The sequence below is a fragment of the Oryctolagus cuniculus genome, chromosome X, assembly GCF_964237555.1.
Source record: "Oryctolagus cuniculus chromosome X, mOryCun1.1, whole genome shotgun sequence".
NCBI classification, from domain to species: domain Eukaryota; kingdom Metazoa; phylum Chordata; class Mammalia; order Lagomorpha; family Leporidae; genus Oryctolagus; species Oryctolagus cuniculus.
In genome coordinates this window covers 91,582,449-91,601,218 of record NC_091453.1, presented here as the reverse complement: position 1 = coordinate 91,601,218, position 18,770 = coordinate 91,582,449, and the positions used below count along the sequence as shown (strand labels likewise).

General features: G+C 41.3%; 1 protein-coding gene across 7 annotated transcripts in view; it reads left to right on the top strand.

The window, feature by feature from the left end:
• Window positions 1–18,770, top strand: part of CENPI (centromere protein I) — a 69,255-nt gene that overhangs the window by 15,456 nt on the left and 35,029 nt on the right. For all 7 annotated transcript variants that reach the window (XR_007912123.2, XM_008273131.4, XM_008273128.4 and 4 more), the window contains exons 8-15: window positions 1,919–2,008; window positions 2,339–2,467; window positions 2,696–2,863; window positions 3,019–3,139; window positions 4,686–4,777; window positions 6,539–6,656; window positions 6,746–6,810; window positions 13,735–13,829. Coding sequence is in view for 6 of the 7 variants with exons in the window: in XM_008273131.4 (XP_008271353.3) it covers window positions 1,919–2,008; window positions 2,339–2,467; window positions 2,696–2,863; window positions 3,019–3,139; window positions 4,686–4,777; window positions 6,539–6,656; window positions 6,746–6,810; window positions 13,735–13,829 (878 nt within the window). In the remaining variant the exon portion in view is untranslated. The remainder of the gene's footprint in view (window positions 1–1,918; window positions 2,009–2,338; window positions 2,468–2,695; window positions 2,864–3,018; window positions 3,140–4,685; window positions 4,778–6,538; window positions 6,657–6,745; window positions 6,811–13,734; window positions 13,830–18,770) is intronic.

Genomic DNA, 18,770 nt, shown 5'->3' with positions numbered 1-18,770 from the left:
CCATGGGAGATTTCTTCTAGTAACAATTCAATGATTGTTCTTGTTTTATAACCTCATAATTTAGATTTGTAGGTAACATATCTTTTCATAGTCTCTGAGAATAGTAATGGTAGTGCTTTTTTTGGTCCAAATTGCATTTTATTTTATGTTAATAGAAATTGTAGAAAGTTGTAAGTTATCTTATATTACAGTAAAACTTTTTTTTAAAGATTTATTTATTTATTTGAAAGTTATAGAGTTATACAGAGAGAGAAGGAGAGGCAGAGAGAGAGAGGTCTTCCATCTGCTGGTTCACCTCCCAGTTGGCTGCAATGGCTGGAGCTGGGCCGATCGGAAGCCAGGAGCCAGGAGCTTCTTCCGGGTCTCCCGCATGGGTGCAGGGGTCCAAGGACTTGGCCATCTTGCACTGCTTTCCCAGGCCATAGCAGAGAGCTGGATTGCAAGTAGAGCAGCTGGGACTAGAACTGGTGCCCATATGGGATGCCTGCATTGCAGACGGCGGTTTTACCCGCTATGCCACAGCGTAGGCTCACAGTAAAACCTTTCAGCAGAAAATTCTTACCATAATATAAGAGCGTGCTGATTTGTAGTTATTGAAATACACTGTATATTCAAGTTAAATAAAAGGACTTAATTGGGGCCAGTGCTGTGGTGGCATGTGTAAAGCCACCACCTACAGTGCCAGCATCCCTTATGGGCACCAGTTCGAGTCTTAACTGCTCCACTTCTGATCCAGTTCCCTGCTAATGCGCCTGGGAAAGTAATAGAAGATGGCCCAAGTCTTTGGGCCCCTGCACCTGCGTGGGAGACCTGGAAGAAGCTCCTGGCTCCTGGCTTTGGATCAGCCCAGCTCTGGCTGTTGCAGCTATTTGGGGAGTAAACCAGCAGATGGAAGATCTCTCTCTCTCTCTCTCTCTCTCTCTCTCTGCCTCTCTGTAATTCTGCCTTTCAAATAAAGAATTTTTTTTTAAAAAAAACAGGAGTAAATGAAAATGACTTAGGTGATGATTATCTAAAAATTTTAAACCCAGACTTTGAATACAAGATTTCATTATTTCTACAAAATATTTTTTCTATTTATTTGAAAGGCAGGGTGACAGAGAGTGAGAAATATCTTCCGTCTGCAGGTTTATTCCCCAAATGGCTGCAGCAGCCTGATCTGGGCCAGGCTGAAGCCAGAAGCCAAGACCTCCATCCTAGTTTCCCACATGGATGGCAGGGACCTAAGCACTTGGGTCATCTTCTGCTGTCTTCCCAGGTGTATTAATAGGGATCTGGATCAGAAGCAGAGCAGCTGGGACTTGAACTGTTGTCCTAGTATGGGATGCTGACGTCGTGGGCACAGCTTAACCCACTGTGCCACAATGCCTGCTGCAATAATTACCTTTTTCATTGTGAACTTAGTGTTTTGGTTAAGTTGTTCTGGTTATATCCAGGTGCTTGACTACAGCATGCGAATTGTGAGATGTCCTACTTAATATTCCGGGAATTGTGATAATTATGTTAATATTACCTTTGATCTGTTTTCTTGGCTCACCTTTTGTTCCTACCTCCTTGGTGTCTAAACTGAGGATGAGTAAACTTGAGTTCTTATAAAAAGTATGACTAGTAAAAAGCAGATATGGACAGAAAAGAAGATAAAATGAAAGTGAAGAAGAGAGAGAATACAAGTAAGAATTAATACAGGGCAAAAGGTCATAAAAGAGAAGATCACAGGTTGGCGAAAGTTATTTTATGATGGTTGATTTAAATATATGGATATGTACTCCTTGGTCTTCTCTAACTATATTTCATAGTGAAAATAGAGTCTGAATATATATTAGTTTCAGTTTATTATTTGTTTTTCTTCTTGATATTTGTTTCTTCAGTTGTTATTGGCCACAAAATTGAAAATTGAAAACTCTTTATTTTATTTCAGGGAATGCAGCCTCATCTTCAGGCTTTGTTGTCAGTGTATAAGTTCTTTGTTCCTACTTTGATATCTGTCTCTTTGCCTGTAAGGAAGAAGGTAAGATATTAAAGACAGAGAAGTATTGAGATTGAAATATGTATTTTGGATAAAGTTAATTTACAGATTTGGACTGAAGTGATTATAGCCTTCTGTTTTAAGAGCTAGTATGTGGCACAGTTTTGGGGAAGTTGTTTTAGGGATTGACACTTTGTGTTGATCCCATCTGATTCATTTAATTGATTCCTGATCAGAAAGAAAAATCTTTAATTGGATTTGTAGGGGTGCCAAAGATTTTATTTTAATATGCTTCAGTTACAGAGTACTAGATTCTATGTTGCTGCAACTTACCAGTAACTACTCTTTTGAACTTCCCATCCAAACGTATAGATCTATTTTAAGAACTCAGAGAATCTGTGGAAGACTGCTCTGCTTGCTGTGAGGCAAAGAAACCAAGGACTTTGTCCAGAACCTCGAAAACTGATGTTAGGTCCAGCTAACATCCGTCCTCTAAAAAGAGTAAGTATCTAAAGCCCCGAATGACTTCTGTGGCCTTATTGTATTAAATCCCGACAATAACTATTCAGATATTGGGGGAGACTGTAGATATTTAAGTATGTTTTAATCGTCCGTGGTTCTAAACTACATTTAGACTCCTTTCATTGAAACACCATAACAACTGTTTTTATGTTTATAGTTTGTAGTCTGTTTCATCCATGGATACATTGTTTTATATTTCTCCTTTAGAAGTGGAATTCTCACTCCATTATACCAGTGTTAAATTCCAGTAGCCACACTACAGAATGTGGGAAAAAAGAGATGAATCTTTCTGAGTATCTCAGTAGCAGTGGGTCGTTGCCACTAGAACAGCTTCAGAGGTTCCCTCAACTTTTAGAGAACATCCATTGCTTAGAGGTATGTGACTGGACCACGTGCTCATTTGCATTTTCTGCTGATCTTCATGACCTTTATTTTTATTATATGTTTCCTATATGATGATGTCCTTGTTTTGTTGACCCACTTTTCATTTACTCATAGTTACTGTTTGACCACTTGTTTGTTCTTTGCAGCTGCCTTCTCAGATGGGCTCAGTGCTAAACAACTCTCTGCTTCTTCACTATATTAACTGTATCCGAGATGAGTCTGTCCTTTTGAGACTCTATCACTGGTTGAGTCAAACATTACAAGAAGGTAAGAATTATGGTTTTTGTTTTTATTTTATTTTATTAATTAATTTATTTTTTTTAACAGGCAGAGTGGACAGTGAGAGAGAGACAGAGAGAAAGGTCTTCCTTTGCCATTGGTTCACCCTCCAATGGCCGCCGCGGCCGGCGTACCTGGCCGGCGTACCGCGCTGATCCGAAGGCAGGAGCCAGGTGCTTCTCCTGGTCTCCCATGGGGTGCAGGGACCAAGTACTTGGGCCATCCTCCGCTGCCTTCCCTGGCCACAGCAGAGAGCTGGCCTGGAAGAGGGGCAACCAGGACAGAATCCAGCGCCCCAACCGGGACTAGAACCTGGTGTGCCGGCGCCGCAAGGCGGAGGATTAGCCTATTGAGCCGCGGCACCGGCCTATTTTATTTTTTAAAGACTCTTTATTCCCATGCATTTCATTATTTTATTTCATTTTAAAGATTTTATTTATTTATTTGAGAGGTAGGGTTACAGACAGGGAAAGGGAGAGACAGAGAGAAAGGTCTTCCGTGCATTGGTTCACTCTCCAAATGGCCACAATGGCCAGAGCTGCGCCGATCCAAAGCCAGGAGCCAGGAGATTCTTCCCGGTTTCCCATGTGGGCGCAGGGGCCCAAGGTCTTGAGCCATCTTCTACTGCTTTCCCAGGCCACAGCAGAGAGTGGATTGGAAGAGGAGCAGCCAGGACTAGAACCTGCACTCATATGGGTTGCTGGTGCCATAGGCAGAAGATTAACTTACTGTGCCACGGTTCCAGCCCCTTGTGGTTTTTATTTTTATGTTTATAAACATCTTGTGTTTATTTTAAAGATTTATTTTATTTAAAAGTCTGAGATACAGAAAGGGACACACACACACAAGTGGGAGGAGGGAGGAGAGAGAAAGAGAGATTGATTCTTCATCCACTGGTTCACTCCCCAGATGACTGCAACAACCAGGGCTGGGCCAGGCTGAAGCCGGGAGCTTCTCTCATGTGAATGGCAGGAGTTTAAGCACTTGGGCCATCTTCCACTTCTTTTCCCAGGCCAACAGCAGGGAGCTGGATCAGAAGTGGAGCAGTGGGGACTCAAACCAATGCCCAGCTAAAATGCAAGTGTCACAGGCAGCAGCTTTACCTGCTGTGCCACAATGCCGGCCCCATTTTCTTTATGGTTTTTGTTTTTGTTTTATATTTTAGTTTTCAAAAAAGATTCATTTATTTGAAAGAGTGACAGAGAGAGAGAGAGAGAGAGAAAAAGAGATCTGTCATCTGCTGGTTCAGTCCCCAAATGGCACAAAGCTGAGACTGAGCCAGGTGGAAGCCAGGAACCGAGAACTCCATCCGGGTCTCCCACATGAGTGGCAGGGATCCACGTACTTGGGCCATCTTCTACTGCTTTCCCAGCTGCATTATCAGGAGCTGGATTGAAGAGGAATGACCAGAATTCCAACTGGTGCTGCTATATGGGATGACAGTGTTGCAGGTGCAGCTTAACCTGCTGTGCCACAACACTGACCCCTATTTTATACTTTATAACAAAGTGCTTATATTTAATTTCTGCTCTAGAATGCGTTTGGTACAAAGTGAATAATTATGAAAATGGAAAAGAGTTTGCCAGCTTTCTGGACACGATCATCAGGGCAGAGTCCTTCTTACATGTAAGATTCTACTTCCTTTCTTTAATACCTGATATCTTTTGTAAAAAAAAAAATATTTGTTCACTTTGAAACTCTTTACAAACACAAACAAGTCGGACTTACTTTTTTTTTAATCTTTACACTGTTGAATTTGAAAATTAAATATGTAAAATCATGCAAATAAAAGGGAAAGTTCTGTAATTTAAGAGAATAAACTGAAAATGTAATTGAATGCATTCAATTCATTGAATTATCTAGTACAGTAAAATCTCATAGGGTCACTACTTATGTTCTTTTTTTATTGATTTATTTTATTTATTTGAAAGACAGTTACAGAGAGAGGCAGAGATACAGAGAGAGATATCTTCCATCCACTGATTCACTCCCCAAAATGGCTGAAACAGCCAGAACTGAGCCTCTCCGGGACTCCCACGTGGGTGCAAGGGCCCAAGGACTTGGGTCATTCTCCGCTGCTTTCCCAGGCACATTGGCACAGAGCTGGATGGGAAGTGGAGCTGCTGGGACTTGAACCCAGCACTCATATGGGATGCCAGCACTGCAGGCTGGGGCTTTCACCTACTGCGTCACAGTGCCAGCCCCTACTTATGTTCTTATAGTGAACAATTTTTGAGTGTCTGATATCTTCTGGTTGGCCTGGGTAACCCTGATTGGACTTGAAGCTGTGACTCTGGTATCAATACCATCACAAAGGCTTTACTTGTCATTCCAGTCTGAGTTAGCTCCTTGTTTTATGTGGTCCCATGCTCCCTCTGCTTACCTCTATCATGCATGTTCAACCTCAGGTGTTTTTTTTTTTTACATGTTATGAGCTTCCAGCAGGCAAAAACCATGTTTAAGGTTTCTTCATGTACAGATGTTCAGCTTGGTACCTCATATGCATAAATGATTGTCTAGTAAATCTTAAGGATTTGATGTGAGATACTTTAATTGAAAGGTTGGATATGGATGATGGTAGTGAGCATAAAGGGAGGGAACTTGGTTGACTTTTGGATTTCCTGTTGGGAGGATGGATGCCATTTACTAAGAAAAGGAATACAGGAGGAGCAGACTTCGAAAGACACACTTGATTTAAGAGATGCCTTTGGGACATCTATGAGGTCGTATTTGGTAGGTAGTAAGATAATGAGCCTGTGTAGTTCAGGAATGAGATTTGGACTAGAGATATAAATTTAAGACTCCTCATGGTAAAGGTGGTGGTTCTAGCTTTGATGTGCAAGACTTCCCAGAGAGTTCATGCCATGAAAAGAAGATCTAGGATAGAGTCCTGATCCATGCCACTACATAAGGCCCAGTTTGACAAAGGAACAAAGGGACGACCTTGATCCTCACTCTGGTGGAAACATAAGTGACTTAGGAACTGTGACCTCTCTAGATGATGCTGCCTAGAGATTAGTTTTATTCTGTGGCTTGTAATGAAATACCAACCCTATTATCTAGCATTGTAAATATTTTATTAACTATTCAAGTTACTGCATATACTCCAAAATAACAAATTTCATGTATCTTTAAAAATATTATGTAACTTTATCTTCTTTCCAACTGATAAAGTTTTGTGTTTGAAAACTATATTAATAATGATGGTAATGTATCCAAATATTAATCATTGCATCCTTTCTATGAGGAAGTCTAATACCTAATTTTATTTTGATTTTATTATATTGATGACAAAAAAAATCTAGAAACAAATATAGCACAAAATAAATTGGTTGTTGGAGTAATCATGACTGGTGAGTTCCATGTAAGGTTTCCTTTGTGTTACAGGAAGGATTTTATTCCTGTGAAGCATTCCTGTATAAAAGCCTTCCTCTCTGGGATGGCTTCTGTTGTCGGTCGCAGGTCCTTCAGCTTGTGAGCTGGATCCCTTTTAATAACTTTTCTGGTATGTGTCATAAAGATTTGGAGGAATTAATTCAGCATAATATGAGTCAAAAGGATTTTGAATAATCTTTTTCTTTTTTTAATTCCTAGAGATGAAACCACTTCTCTTTGACCATTTGGCACACCTTTTCTTTACATCAACCATTTATTTCAAGGTAAAAAAAAACAAAAAAAACCAAAAAAAACCAAAAACTCATCTTGCTTGAATTTCTTGCTTGAATTTATTGCGAAGAATATCTATTGCCAGTGGTACACAATCCCAAACATGACAGCAATAGTTTTCTACCAGGATTCTCTTGGACCTGGGATTTGAGATCTCCATTGCTTAATTCAGAGTTAGTGCCTAGAATTGTACATCTTTAAGATTTTGTTGTATATAGTTTTCCTGAACTATTTCTACTTAATTACAGATGACAAAGTGAATGAATAAGAGGCAAATGTGTATTAATAAAAACAACCTAGAAAATACTTAAGCAGACTTTGTTGTGATTTATATTTTGGTAGATAGGCTTATTCATTCCAAAAATATTTATTGAGGCTTCTGCTATGTTCTAGATATATATTTTGACACTTGAGAATACAGTAGTAACCACAGCAAACAAAACTTGCTGTATTGTATATTTATAGTATAGTTATTTTCTGTAAATCTGATTGTTCTAATCTTACTTGATTAAAAAAAGACCATTGTGGCTTCCAGGAGTTCTCCTTGAATGAATTTCTTCTAGAATGGTTTTTCCTATTCCAAAAGAGTGACAATATAAGTAATGTTTCTTTTATAGCTTTTTTTCACTTTTGAAAATAAGATTTATTGAATTGAAAGGTGGTGAGACAGAGATAGAGATATTTTCCATCAACTGGCTCACTCCCCAAATGGCCACAACGGCTGAGGCTGGTCCAGGCCAAAGCCAGGAACCTGGAACTCTATCTCGGTTTCTCGTATGAATGACAGGAGTACAAGTACTTGGGCCATCTTCTGCTGTTTGCCCAGGCACATTAGCTGGGAGCTGGATCGACAGTGGAGCTGCTGGGACTCTAGCCTGGGCTCTGAGATGTGATATGGGCATCTCAACATCTTTTCACTTTAAATCACTTAGTATTGGCCACATTTGCAGAAGAAGAAGTTTTCCTGGTGATTAGTGTCATAATTAAATGGCACTTTATTATCATGTTAACTTGGATTTGAGATTTATTTGTAATACTTAGAACCTCTGCTACTTGACCAGTATCATTATTCACATGACAAAGTATACCAGTTCTTCCAGCTAATAAATTTTCAGGGACTTCATTTTGTAGTTTTTTTTTTGTTACTCTCTCTCAACCTTTGTGTTATTTCTTTTTTTTTTTAAAGACTTATTTTTTTAAGACTTTTTTTTTTATTTTTTATTTTTTGACAGAGTGGACAGTGAGAGAGAGAGACAGAGAGAAAGGTCTTCCTTTTGCCGTTGGTTTACCCTCCAATGGCCGCCGCGGCCGGCGCGCTGTGGCCGGCACACCACGCTGATCTGATGGCAGGAGCCAGGTACTTATCCTGGTCTCCCATGGGGTGCAGGGCCCAAGTACTTGGGCCATCCTTCACTGCCTTTCCGGGCCACAGCAGAGAGGTGGCCTGGAAGAGGGGCAACCGGGACAGAATCCGGCGCCCCGACCAGGACTAGAACCCGGTGTGCTGGCGCCACAAGGCAGAGGATTAGCCTAGTGAGCCGTGGCGCCGGCCATGTGTTATTTCTGTATTTGTTCTCTTATTCCACCAATTTAAAGTGTTTTTTATCTATAAACATTTCGTTGGGCCATAGGAAATTGCCATTTTTGTAGGTAAAAAATAGTTGATGATTAGCAGTTTCTTATGATTCAACTAATGTACATATATACATTTATACATAAATACATGTATTTATATTTGACAGGGAGGAAGGAAGAAGAGAAACTAGATGGTGAGCCAAGGATAGTGCTCAGGGGGATACTCAGTATTTATTTCTCAGGCTGGCTGAAATGGGAGAGAATGTAAAAGAACCTTAGGAAGGAATTGTCAGAAATATGAAAAGAACCAGGAGGATAATAATGTAGAGGAAACAAAGGGAACGCAGGATATGAAGAAGGATTTAATTAATAATGTTTTTTTTAATTTTTTATTTAGTAAATATAAATTTTCAAAGTACAGTTAATGGATTTCAATGGCTTCCCCCCCCCATAATTTCCCTCCCACCTGTACCCCTCCCATCTCCCACTCCCTCTCCCATTCCATTCACATCAAGATTCATTTTCAATTATCTTTATATACAGAAGATCAATTCAGTATATATTAAGTAAAGATTTCATCAGTTTGCACCCACACAGAAACACAAAGTGTAAAGTACTGTTTCAGTACTAGTTATAGCATTACTTCACATTGGACAACACATTAAGGACAGATCCCACATGAGAAGTAAGTACACAGTGACTCCTGTTGTTGACTTAACAATTTGACACTCTTGTTTATGGCGTCAGTAATCTCCCTAGGCTTTAGTCATGAGTTGCCAAGGCTATGGAAGCCTTTTGAGTTCGCCGACTTCGATCTTATTCCGACAGGGTCGTAGTCAAAGTGGAAGTTCTCTCCTCCCTTCAGAGAAAGGTACCTCCTTCTTTGATTGGCCCCGTTCTTTCCACTGGGATCTCACTCGCAGAGATCTTCCATTTAGGTCTTCTTTTTTTTTTTTTTCCCCCAGGGTGTCTTGGCTTTCCATGCCTAAAATAGTCTCCTGGGCTCTTCAGCCATATCCGAATGCCTTAAGGTTACCAACTATCCCAGGATGGTTCAGAAAGATAAGGATGAAAGAATTTAGTTTGGAATTAGCAAGATGGAGGTTTTAGGTACCTTTGTGAGTAGTTTCAATGGAGTGTGGAGGTAGAAGCCAAATTGTTGAGAGAGTTAAGGAGTAAATGAAAAGTGAAGAAATCAAGACAGTAAGTATATATTACCATTCAGAAAGTTTGTCTAGGAGTGAAAATTTGGAGCAGCAGTTTTAAGATGCTGCTTAGTACACCCACATCCCATATCGGAGTATCTGGGTTTGAATCTCATTTCTGCTTCTGATTCCAGCTTCCTGTTAATGTGTATCCTGGGAGGCAGCAGTTGATGAATTAAGTACTTGGGTCCCAGCCACCCATGTGGGAGATCCAGATGGAGTTCCTAATTCCTGGCTTTGGCCTGGTCTGGCCCCGCCCTGGCTGTTGCAATCATTTTGGGAGTGAACCAGGGGGTTGAAGATCTCTCTTTGTCACCTTGTCACTCTGCCATTCAAAATGAAAATAAATTAAAATTTAAAAAGATTAGAAGTTTGGCTAAAAAAGAGGTAGAGAAACAGCTATAACAGGTTTTTGAATCAAGGGAATTCCCCCACCCCTGGAATGAGAGAAAACTGAGTGTTTATAGACAGAGTGAAAGGAGCCAGTTGGAAAAGATGGAAAGGTTGGAATTAGAGGAAAGGTGAGGTATAATTGATGATATAAGATTCCGGAAGAAAAATGAGGGTATTGTATTAAGACTAAGTAGAAGGATTTGCTTGTATGGATGGTGAGGGTTTAGGAGATGCCACTTACCTAAGACTAAGGGAAGGAAATGGGGATAGGTAGAGATAGATAGATAGATAGATAGATAGATAGATAGATAGAAAGAAAGAACAGTTGGAAGAAAGGGCAAGAAATTTTTTTTCCTAAAAAAGTCGAATTGCTTAAAATAGGACATACGTTATACAAGATAGAATTAAGTAGAAGGCTTCAGTAGAGTGTTAGGTGCTTAGGGAGAGAGTGCTGGTTGAAGACAACTGAAAAGATTATTGAGCTTCATTAAAGGCTCAGCTGAAAATGGAGTTCATAAATTTGGAGTGGCACCAATCTACATAGATGGGTGTTTTTCTTCTATTTAAATATGGGGGAAGAGAAAACAAGTTATAAGATAAATCAGTTTGGATTTTGTTGAGCGAATGGAGCAAAGAGTGGAAGATGATCAGTAGTGTGGTCCAGTCTAGATAGAGAAGAGAGGGCAGGAGAAGGCTGATAAGCCTGCAAGTGGAGGTTAATGAAGGAATTGAATCTCTTTGACATTGAAGAGTACTAGTAACTGTAGTTGGAGTTGAGGGTATGAGAAAGCTCAAAGAACAGGAAGTTAGAACAAGGAAGGGATGCAAGTAGATCTTGGTAGTGGTTCAATTCAGGTTGTGACAGAACTTAGTGTGTGGCTGTGGGAGTAGATAACTAAGGTGAAGTGAAGGTAATGAGTTATCTGATTTGAGGTCTTAGAGCTGTGAAGCTCAAGTGTCAGATGGACCATCTTCATAGACACTGACATTTGGAGGTGTTGATGGCAGGGCAAAAGGCAGAGGTTGCTAAGGTCCTCAGTAAATGTGGGTGAATGAGGAATGTGTGAGCTGAAAGACAGATGTTTGAGAAGAAAAGTAAAGGGTAATTTAGTTGGATAGTATGGTCTTCAAGGGAGAAAGTGTTTTTATACATGATTGTTTGGAAATAATGTTGAAGATAGATTTTATGTTGTATTCAGAGAACCAAGGGATAGTCAAACTCATGAGAAAAACTGAATGTGTCACAATGAAATCTGAAATGAGGGTCTTTTATCTTAGCCTAACAAATCCAGATGACATTACAGTAGCCCGTCACTTATCCACAAGGGATACATTTCAACACTCTAAGTGGAGCCTGAAACTGCAGATAATACTGAACTCTGCTTTTTTTATACCTATGATGAAATGTAATTTATAAATTAGGCACAGTAAGAGATTAACATTAGCTAATGATAGAATAATTTAAACAATATACTGTAATAAAAGTTACTTGTGGTCTTTCTCAAAATATATTTTCTTAAAAAAAGATTTATTTATTTGCTTATTTATTTATTTATTTATTATGAACGGCAGAGTTACAGATAGAAGGAGAGAGAGAGAGAGAGAGAGGTCTTCCATCTGTTGGTTCACTCCTCAAATTGCTTCAACAGCCAGAGCTGGGCCAACCGAAGCCAGGAGCCTAGGGGCTTCTTCTGGATCTCCTGTGTGGGTGCAGGGGCCCAAGCACTTGGGGTCATTTTTTTTTTAAGATTTACTTATTTACTTGAGAGGCAGAGTTCTAGAGAGAGAGGTCTTCCATCTGCTGGTTCAGTCCCCAAATGGCTGTAACACCTAGGGCTGGGTCAATCCAAAGCCAGGGGCCAGGAGCTTCTTCTGGTCTCCATGCAGGTGCAGGGGCCCAAGCACTTGACCCATCTTTTACTGCTTGCCCAGGCCATCAGTAGGGAGCTGGATCAGAAGTGGGGCAGCCAGGACTTGAACTGGTGCCCATATAGGATGCTGGTGCTGCAGGCAGAGACTTAACCTACTATGCCACAGTGCTAGTCCCTCTCAAAATATCTTACTGACAGTAGATCTTAGCAAGCTCAGCACACAGGTTTTTTTTGTTTGTTTGTTTTAAATTAAGTCAAGAACTGTCACTTTCTCACTTAAGGAAACACTCTATGTCTTCTCTTTGACATATCCAAATTTCTAGCATTACTGTTTACTCTTGCACTTTGGGGCCATTATTAAGTGAAATAAGGGTTACTGGAACGTGGACACCGGGACACCAGAACAATCCATCTGGTAACAAATGTGGCTACTAAATGACTAAATGGCAGGTAGAATTTGCAGCATGGATATACTGGACAAAGGAATGAATAAAGTCCTAGGAAGGTGCAGGATGTCGTCACACCACTCACACTCAGAATGTTATCACACCACTCAGAAAGGCATGCAATTTAAAACTTATGAATTGTTTATTCTGGAATTTGATTTCTTTGTATGTTTTTAATTAAATCTGATTCCCTTCTTAAAGTAGGATTCATTTCTGATTATTTTATCAAACAAGAGGGCTTATATTCTATTCCCAACTAGCAGTGGAGAGCTAGGGTAATGCTTACCTCCAGTATTGAAGTGGGGTATGGAAATATATTCAGTGGAAACACTCTTGTGGTTGTGTGGTGGAGAGGACCAGGATACCATTAGGGTAAGGAGACAGAGAAAGCATTCCTTATAGAATATGACCAGGTAGGTGTGGTTTATCATGGAAAAGAGGTTCTGGATACTGCAGTTGGGAGATTTGAGAAGGATGAGATCAAGGAAAGAGGACAAGGGGCACAGGGAGGTATAGAACACAAGACAGGTGACCTAAGGGGCTTACATTTTAGGAGGTGACTGAGGATAACAGGAATGTGAGAAGTAGAATTTGCTAAAAGCTCAATTATTTCTGAAACCTATTGTAACTAATTATCGCCTTCTTATCATATGGCTTGATCACTCAGCTTAGTCCAATAAATGAACAGTATTTTTAAAAAAGATTTATTTGAAAAGTAGTGTTGCAGACAGGAAGGGAGAGACCAAGAGGTCTTCCATCTGCTATTTCACTCCCCAAATGACTGCAAAGGCCAGGGCTGGGCCAGGCTGAAGCCAGGAGCAAGTAGCCTCATCTGGATCTCCCATGGAGCAGGGACACAAAGACTTGAGCCATCTTCCCCTGCTTTCCTCAGGCCATTAACAAGGAGCTAGATTGGGAGTGGGGCAGCTGGGACATGAATCGGTACCCATAAGGGATGCCAACATCACAGGTGGTGGTTTTACCTGTTGTACTACAATGCCAGTCTCCAGTATTTTAAAAATTCATTATTTTCACATTTCAGTGCTTTTGGTTTCTGGATGATCTGTTGAGCCTGTCAGTAATGAAATCTTTTTTGCTGAAAAATTTTGCATGGAAAAAGCCTCATAAATCCACTGTAACTTTATTATTTTTGTTTTGGAGTATTTTTCAAATTTTGTCTTATTGATTTATCATTTTCTATATAATTACAAATGTGATGGGCATAAATTTAAAAATCAATACAAAATTAACATTGCATAACAATTTCATGTTTTCACAGCCTTCATAATATTTTTCCAGTGACACCCTAGTTTATGGTACTGTAACTTATTTAATTATTTCCTTATTTCTAATTTGTTTCTGTTGTAGGAGTGGATAACTGTCTTGAACATCTTAATAATACATGTTTTTTGTTTTTTCTCCCTCAGTGTAGTATTATTGAGAGCCTGAAAGAGCTACTGCAGAATTGGTTGTTGTGGCTTTCTAAGGACATCCATGTGAAACCTGTGACAGACAGTCCTCTGTGAGTTCTCTTGTAATGTCCCCCATAACAGCCGATCTGTATAAAATGTTTGCATATGGAGTTTAATAGTGTTTAATGAGACCTACTTGTTATTTCCTCAGAATTCTGAAAGAAATTTTAATTCTCCAAATTTCTATAATGTAAATCAGAAAGCAAACCTTGATCTTCAATGTGACTTGCAAGAGTTAACACAGAGCCGGCGCCGCGGCTCACTAGGCTAATCCTCCGCCTAGCGGCGCTGGCACACCGGGTTCTAGTCCCGGTTGGGGCGCCAGATTCTGTCCCGGTTGCCCCTCTTCCAGGCCAGCCCTCTGCTGTGGCCAGGGAGTGCAGTGGAGGATGGCCCAGGTGCTTGGGCCCTGCACCCCATGGGAGACCAGGAAAAGCACCTGGCTCCTGGCTCCTGCCATCGGATCAGCGCGGTGCGCCGGCCGCAAGCGCGCCGGCCGCGGCAGCCATTGGAGGGTGAACCAACGGCAAAGGAAGACCTTTCTCTCTGTCTCTCTCTCTCTCTCTCACTGTCCACTCTGCCTGTCAAAAAAAAAAAAAAAAAGAGTTAACACAGAGGGGCTAGCACTGTGGCTTAGTAGCTTAAGCCTCTGCCTGTGGTGCCAGCATCCCATATGGGCGCCAGTTCGTGTCCTGGCTGCTTCTCTTCTGAACCAGCTCTCTGCTTATGGCCTGGGAAAGCAAAGGGAGATGGCTCAAGTGCTTGGGCCCCAGCCCCTGCATGGGAGACCCAGAAGCAGCTCCTGGCTCATAACTTCGAATCAGCTCAGCTCCCACTGTTGCGGCCATTTTTGGAGTGAACCAGCAGATGGAAGACCTTTCTCTCTGTCTCTCCCTCTCTCTGTAACTCTACTTCTCAAATAAATAAAATCTTAAAACATAAAAACAGTTAATATAGAAAAACACCGATGAGGCTGCCACTGTGGCATAGAAGGTTAAGCCTCTGCCTACAGCACCCATATCCCATATGGGCGCCGGTTCAAGTCCATGCTGCCCCACTTCCAATCCAGCTCACTGCTAATGCACCTGGGAAAGCAACGGAAGATGACCCAAGTACTTGGGACCCCTGCACCCATGTGGGAGACAAAGAAGCAGCTCCTTGCTCCTGGCTTCGATCTGGCCCAGTTCTGACTATTGTGGCCATTTGGGGAATGAACCAGCAGATGGAAGATCTCTCTCTCTCTCTTTATCTCCTCTCTGTATCTCTGCTTTTCAAATAAATTAGATATTAAAAAAAGAAAAACACTGGAGAGCTGAGGTTAGAATTTGCAACTTTGACTTTCCTTCATTTTAACTCACTTAAAATGTATTCTTAAGGGGTGGCGCTGTGGCTCAGTGGGTTAAAGCCCTGGCCTGCAGCGTCGCCATCCCATGTGGTCACTGGTTCGAGTCCTGGCTGCTCTACTTCCTATCCAGCTCACTGCTAATGTGCCTGGGAAAGCAGCGGAGGATTTATTAAAAATGCTTTCCATTTGGGGAGTGAACCAGCAGAGGGAAAACCTTTGTCTCTGTCTCTCTCTCACTGTCTGTAACTCTGCCTGTCAAATAAATAAATAAAATCAAAAAGTATTCTTATATATGTAAAAGTGAATTTTGATGATGGATAGGAAAATCTATAAGGTATCTTTGCTGTACAACTTTGTTTTTATGTTCTTGTGATGTATTTTGGCTATATGTATTAATGTATTTTGACTTTGGAATTTTTTTATAAAGGACTTATTCACTCATTTATTTGAGGGGCAGACTTACAGAGAGAAGGAGAGACAGAGTGAGAGAGAGAGAGAGATCTTCCATCTACTGCTTCACTCCCTAAATGGCTGCAATGGCTGGGCCTGGGCCAGGCTGAAGCCAGAAGCCTGGAACTCCCTCCAGGCCTCCCATGTGAGTGGTAGTGGCCCAAGTATTTGGGCCATCTTCTGTTGCCTTCCCAGGCACATTAGCAGGGAGCAAGATGGGAAGTGGAGCATCCAGGACTTGAACTGGTACTCAAATGGGAGCCTGGCTTAACACACTGAACCACAACGCCAGCCCCTACTTTGGAATTTTATAAAATGGCCTGAATTTCTGTTAAATGTGAACTTCACGCTCGAAATGTGAGTAAAAGACTGAATTTCAAGGAACACATAATCAGGTTGATTTAACTCGTTCTCCCTAAAATCTTTGGTATTTCCTGTATTCTGTTATTAACTATGTTATTTTTGTCATTTAAAAAGCTTCATATTGTAGAAAATTGCAAATATAATCAAAGGAAATAAAAGTGTAGTGTTACCCCTATGTATTCATTGAGCTTCAACAGTTATTAACTCATGCTAGACCTTTTTAAAATCTATAACACACACCCTTTTACCTTCCCCTTGGATTACTTTAAGCAAAGCTCAGACACCAATTTTAAATGTAAAAAAATGGTTCTATTATACCAAAAAAATTAGTAGTTCTTTGTATTTCCAAGTGTATAACCCATGTTCAAATTTCTCTTGGCTTCGGCTTGTAAACAGCTGGTGGGTAGTTTAAGAGTAGCCCAGACTCAATTTTCTACATGTTCTTATCCCTTTATTGATCTACGTTGACAGGAAAATGAAGAAAGAAACTGCTTGAGGGTAGCCTGGAAAATGGTTTTCAATTTGTCATATTATTATAACGTTTTCTTGTATGACCACATACAAGATGGAACATTCCTGAGCAGTGAAAATATGTTGTAAAGATGAGCTTCTCTACTAAAGTATAGTCCTTAGGCCAGCAGCATCAGTATCACCAAAGAACTTGTTAGAGATGCAAATTATCAGGCTCTGTCCTAAATCTATTGAAACACTGGAGGTGAGGCCTAGTAACTGTGTGTAATACTTAAATAATTCTGGTGCACACTGAAGTTTGAGAAGTGCTATTTTTTTTTTAATTTATTTGACTGGTAGAGTTATAGACAGAGAGAGAGAGAAAGGTCTTCCTTCTGCTGGTTCACTCCCCAAATGGCCGCTACGGCCGGCACTGCGCCAATCCGAAGCCAGGAGCCAGCTGCTTCTTCCTGGTATCCCATGTGGGTGCAGGGCCCAAGCACTTGGGCCATCCTCCCCTGCCCTCCCGGGCCACAGCAGAGAGCTGGACTGGAAGAGGAGCAACCGGGACTATAACCAGTGCCCATATGGGATGCCGGCGCCACAGGCAGAAGATTAACCAATTGAGCCACAGCGCTGGCGGCGAAGTGCTATTGTAAAGAAATTCTACTTAAATGCTTAACTTCTTCCACCTAAATTCTGTTAAGAATAATGTGTTTTCATTTATAATCTTTGGCCAAGTTGCAATGTAAAGTCTGAGGCACCCCTTAAATAGGTGCTTACAATGTGTGTATTGTCTTTCCCCACATCCTGGGGTTCTTCTTTATTAATATCATAAATTAAGGGAGAACATTTAAAAAGGAGCTCTGCTTTCTAAAATTCTTCTTTTTTCCTAAGCTTTTTATTTTTTATTTATTTGAAAGGCAGAGTTATAGAGAGAGGTAGAAACAGAGAGAGAGAGAGAGAGAACGAGGTCTTCCATACACTCCTTCACTTCCCAAAAGGTGGAAATGACTGCAACTGGGTCAGGCCAAAGCCAGGAGCTTCTTTTAGGTTTCCCATTTGGGTGCAGGGGCCCAAGCACTTGGGCCATCCATTGCTGCTTTCCCAGGTGCATTAGCAGGGAGTTGGATTGGAAATGGAGCAGCTGGGACTGGAACCAGCGCCCATATGGGATGGCTGTGTCACTGTGCTGATCCTTCTAAAATTCTTTCCTTTTTTTTTTTTTTTTTTTTGACAGGCAGAGTGGATAGAGAGACAGAGAGAAAGGTCTTCCTTTTGCCGTTGGTTCACCCTCGAATGGCTGCCACGGCTGGTGCGCTGCAGCCGGTGCACCGCACTGATCCGATGGCAGGAGCCAGGTGCTTCTCCTGGTCTCCCATGGGGTGCAGGACCCAAGCACTTGGGCCATCCTCCACTGCCTTCCCAGGCCACAGCAGAGAGCTGGCCTGGAAGAGGGGCAACCAGGAAAGAATCCGGCGCCCTGACTGGGACTAGAACCCGGTGTGCCGGCGCCGCTAGGTGGAGGATTAGCCTATTGAGCCGTGGCGCCAGCCCTTTCCTTTTTTTTAAGATTTTATTTATTTATTTGAGAGGTAGAGTTACAGACAGAGGCAGAGACAGAGAGACGTCTTCATCCACTGGTTCACTCCCCAGATGGCTGCAATGGCCAGAGCTGCGCCAATCCGAAGCCAGGAGCCAGGTTCTTCTTCCCGGTCTCCCACGTGGGCCATCTTCTACTGCTTTCCTAGGCCACAGCAGAGAGCTGGATGGGAAGAGGGGCAGCCGGGACTAGAACCAGCGCCCATATGGGATGCCGGCGCCACAGGCGGAGGATTAACCTGCGCCATGGTGCCAGCCCTTAAAATTCTTAAACAGCCAACAAATGGACATACATGTAGATAACTTTGCTTATCATACTAATTTTTGATATATAGACATGTATAGATTTGATATATAGAATAGCTCTTAAGTTTTCAATGATCCTGTTTATTTTGGAGGTATGGGTACAAGGCTATATTTCCATCATATGAGCATATGCCGTATGACTGTCAAAAAGGGAATGAATAATTACAAATCATAAGAAGAGAAGGGTAGAAAACCACATCAGCAATGCTTCTCTAGGGGACATTTCTTGTCACAGTGACTGGGAAAAGAGTGCCATCATCATTTAGAGGTAGGAGCTAGGGACACTAAACGTGCTGCAAATTGTGGGGAGTAGGTGGTATGCCCGAATTGTGAGTTACTTCATTCAAAATGCCAAGAGTGTGCTGTGGAAAGCACTTCAAAAGAGGCTGTTCTGAGCAATCACCATTATTTCAAATGATTTTAGACTCATTCGCAAGTTACTGAGAAAAATCATAGTTAAGATACAGTTTTGTAA